Below are 2,963 nucleotides of genomic sequence, written 5' to 3'. Positions count from 1 at the left end.
TAGAAAAACCCCCTCCAAAAAAAAAAAAAAAAAAAAGTTGGGACCAGCAAGTGGCGGTGGTTAAGGTGCTGGACATTCCTACATGGCCGACTACGGTTCAAGTCCTGGACCTGGTGGCTTGCTTTCTCACTTCCTCTCTCGCTCTCTCTCTGTCTCTCTTTGGTCGAATTAAAATAATAAATGGATGAATAAATTAAAAAATTAAATAAATAATTCTTAAAAAAAAGGTTGATTTGACTTACATTTCCTCTTTCCACCGCCTCCTAGCCTTTTAACTCTTTCTGCTCCAGATGTGGCCCTCTTGACTCTAGACGACCCGTTTCTGCACTCAGAGGGTCTCTTGCCTGGTGTTTGGGAAGCCAGTTGGGGTGCGTTCCCAGAGAGAAGTGCAGAGTTCCCTCTGACAACTCGTCAACGGGTCTGTGTATACCTTTGCCAGAAGCACATATGCACACAGACACCCTGGTGCACACAGAGGCCTGCACAGGTGCTCACAGGCTCACTGGCACACACATGCAGGCGTGTGCACACAGGCACACATAGACACACATGTGCAGGCACACGCAGAGCCCTGCAGCTCTCTGTGTAGAGGGGGCCGGCCATGCTCGGTCCAGGCCACGTGGAGTCTTTGTAGGCACGTGGCAAAAGCTCCCAAGACATTATTCCTGTGGCTCTTTCAGCTTGGTCCAAAATCCTACTTCCACAAAGATATTTATTATTATTATTTATTTTTGAAAGAATTACTGTCCTTGGGGACCAGCAGATGGTATAATGGTTATGTCACTGGGCTCCCACATAGTTGACCGTGGTTTGAGTCAGGGACCCCCAGTGGCTTAAAACTCACCCTGGGCGCATGTGCATGTGTGTCCAAAAGCCTGAGAGGAGAATGGAGAAGGGATCGCAGTGTGGCCATCCCTCCATGGGGTGATTTCTTCCTTTCTGTCTCTCTCTTTCTGGTGAGTGTATATGCCCTCTAGCAAAAATCTCTCTTTAAAACAAAAGAGAATTATTTAATTTTATTATTATTTTAAAAATTTGTTGTAGGGGGGCTGGCAGGTGGCGTGGTTAAGGGCGCTGGGCTCACACACGGCAGATGGTGGTTCTTGTCCAGGCCTTGGCCAAGTGGGGTCCAGCACCTTCACCACCATGCTGTCTGCTGGCCCCAAGACAGTACTACTGAGAGAACTGTCAGAAAGAACGTTTGTCTTCAGCTGTTCCTCTGGGGCGTCAGAGGGTGGCATCGACCACAGCAGCCCTCTGCCGGCTGCTCTGCTTCCTGGGAACCTGCAGCTGGCCAGCATTCGCAGAGAGGAGTCTGGGCACTGAGGGCAGGCCTGGGCAGAGTGGGGAAGGCGCTAGGTGCTTCTGCCTTGTGGGAGTTTTCTGGGGGCAGAAGCTGTGTGTTCCCCCCTCCCTCATAGAGTGTATGTGCTCACCGGAGAGAGAGAGACAGTGAGAGGGGAGAGTGAGACGGTACCCTCAGGGAGTGGCCATCCTACAATCCCTTCTCTTCAATTCTTCTGGGATTTTGGGCATACACACATACATACCCAGTGTGATTTTTCTAGTCACCAGGTCTGGGTCTTGAACTGCAGTTGGCCATGTGGGAGTCCAGAGCCTTAACCACCATGCTGCCTGTTGGCCCTGGGAGCTGTGGCCTTAACAGCTTTTTTGACTGGCTCAGTGCCTGGGTGAGGGAGCACTTCACAGGTCCTTGCTGTCCCAACTGGAGTGCTCTTTCAGTTCGGCCAGAGTGAGGCCCTGTGTGTTGGCAGACATGCGGTTAGAGCAGTGGTGCCCTGGGCGTGCTGCAGAGGGGCGGTCGTGTTCTACTAGGTGAGAGAAATTTTAGAAGGTGGCGGTGGTCGTTAGGCCCTTCCGAGCTGAGCAGGCCAAGGATGAGCCCAGTGTCTTGGGGATTTGTGAACTCCGGGGTCTGGGTGGGACCACCTGCCCTGTGTCCTCGGGGACACAGCCACCTTCTGCCGGCGCTGGGTTGGAGGCAGCTGCTTCTCTCCGTGGCTCTTCTGCCTGGAAACAGCGGGCGAGTCAGACTCCAGGCTGCTCTCCACTCCTGGGAGCGGGGATGGCACCTTGGCTTGGGGTGTGGGTCTTAGCAGAGATGCGTGTTTCTTTAGAAATCAGTGAAAGTAACAATGCTTTTCTACTCTCTCTTAATTTTTAGGTAAAAGTAAAGAAGCAGAAATAAAGAGGATAAACAAAGAATTGGCAAACATTAGGTCAAAATTTAAAGGTAAGTATGTTTAACATTTTTCATTAAATGTTCTATGGCAATTTTTAGAAACGGTTTAATTTTATTTATTTCATCCATGAGGAGAGAGACAGAGAAACAATATCCCCCGCCGGGTCCCCATGCCATTGTACACCCCCAGCCTCAGCCAGCCCTGGACTGTGGAGACACATATGCCTAGCGTGTCCGAGAGGTTGTCGGGTGTTAACTAGCAACCTTCCCACATGCTGCTCTTCACAGAGGACCGTGTTTTACCTCTGTGCCATTGCCCCAGCCCCTGTGACAGTCTACATAGTAAAGGCCTAGTTGTTTCTTTTCTTTTTTTTTTTTTTTGAGAGGTTTTCGCTATAGGGCGTGTGCGCTCGCCAGACAATCAGAGAGAGACAGAGAGACAGAAAGCGAGAAATCACCCCCCAGGGGGATGGCCACGTCGCAATCTCTTCTCCTCCTCTCGGGATCTTGGGGACGCACGCACACATGCCCAGCATGAGTTTAAGCCACTGGGTCTGGGACTCGAATTGTGGTCGACTACATGGGATTACAGTGACATAGCCATTACGCCAACTGCTGGTCCCAGGCCTATTTTTTTTTTAATTTAATTTTATTTGTTTATTTAAATTTGACCAGAAGAGGACAGAGTGAGAATGTGTGTGAGAGAGAGGGAAAGTGAGAAGCTAAGCTGCCAGGTCCAGGACTTGAACTGCAGTCAGCA

At 50.4% G+C, this 2,963-nt stretch overlaps 1 protein-coding gene across 1 annotated transcript in view; it reads left to right on the top strand.

The window, feature by feature from the left end:
• AP2A2 (adaptor related protein complex 2 subunit alpha 2) overlaps window positions 1–2,963 on the top strand; it is a 77,030-nt gene that overhangs the window by 6,516 nt on the left and 67,551 nt on the right. Inside the window, exon 2 of the mRNA XM_014582494.2 lies at window positions 2,186–2,254. Coding sequence (XP_014437980.1) covers window positions 2,186–2,254 — 69 coding nt within the window. The remainder of the gene's footprint in view (window positions 1–2,185; window positions 2,255–2,963) is intronic.

Source organism: Tupaia chinensis, unplaced genomic scaffold, assembly GCF_000334495.1.
Source record: "Tupaia chinensis unplaced genomic scaffold, TupChi_1.0 Scaffold143624_1, whole genome shotgun sequence".
In the NCBI taxonomy this organism is placed as follows: domain Eukaryota; kingdom Metazoa; phylum Chordata; class Mammalia; order Scandentia; family Tupaiidae; genus Tupaia; species Tupaia belangeri.
The sequence above is the reverse complement of the archived record's forward strand: the minus strand, read 5'-3'. Positions and strand labels throughout refer to the sequence as shown.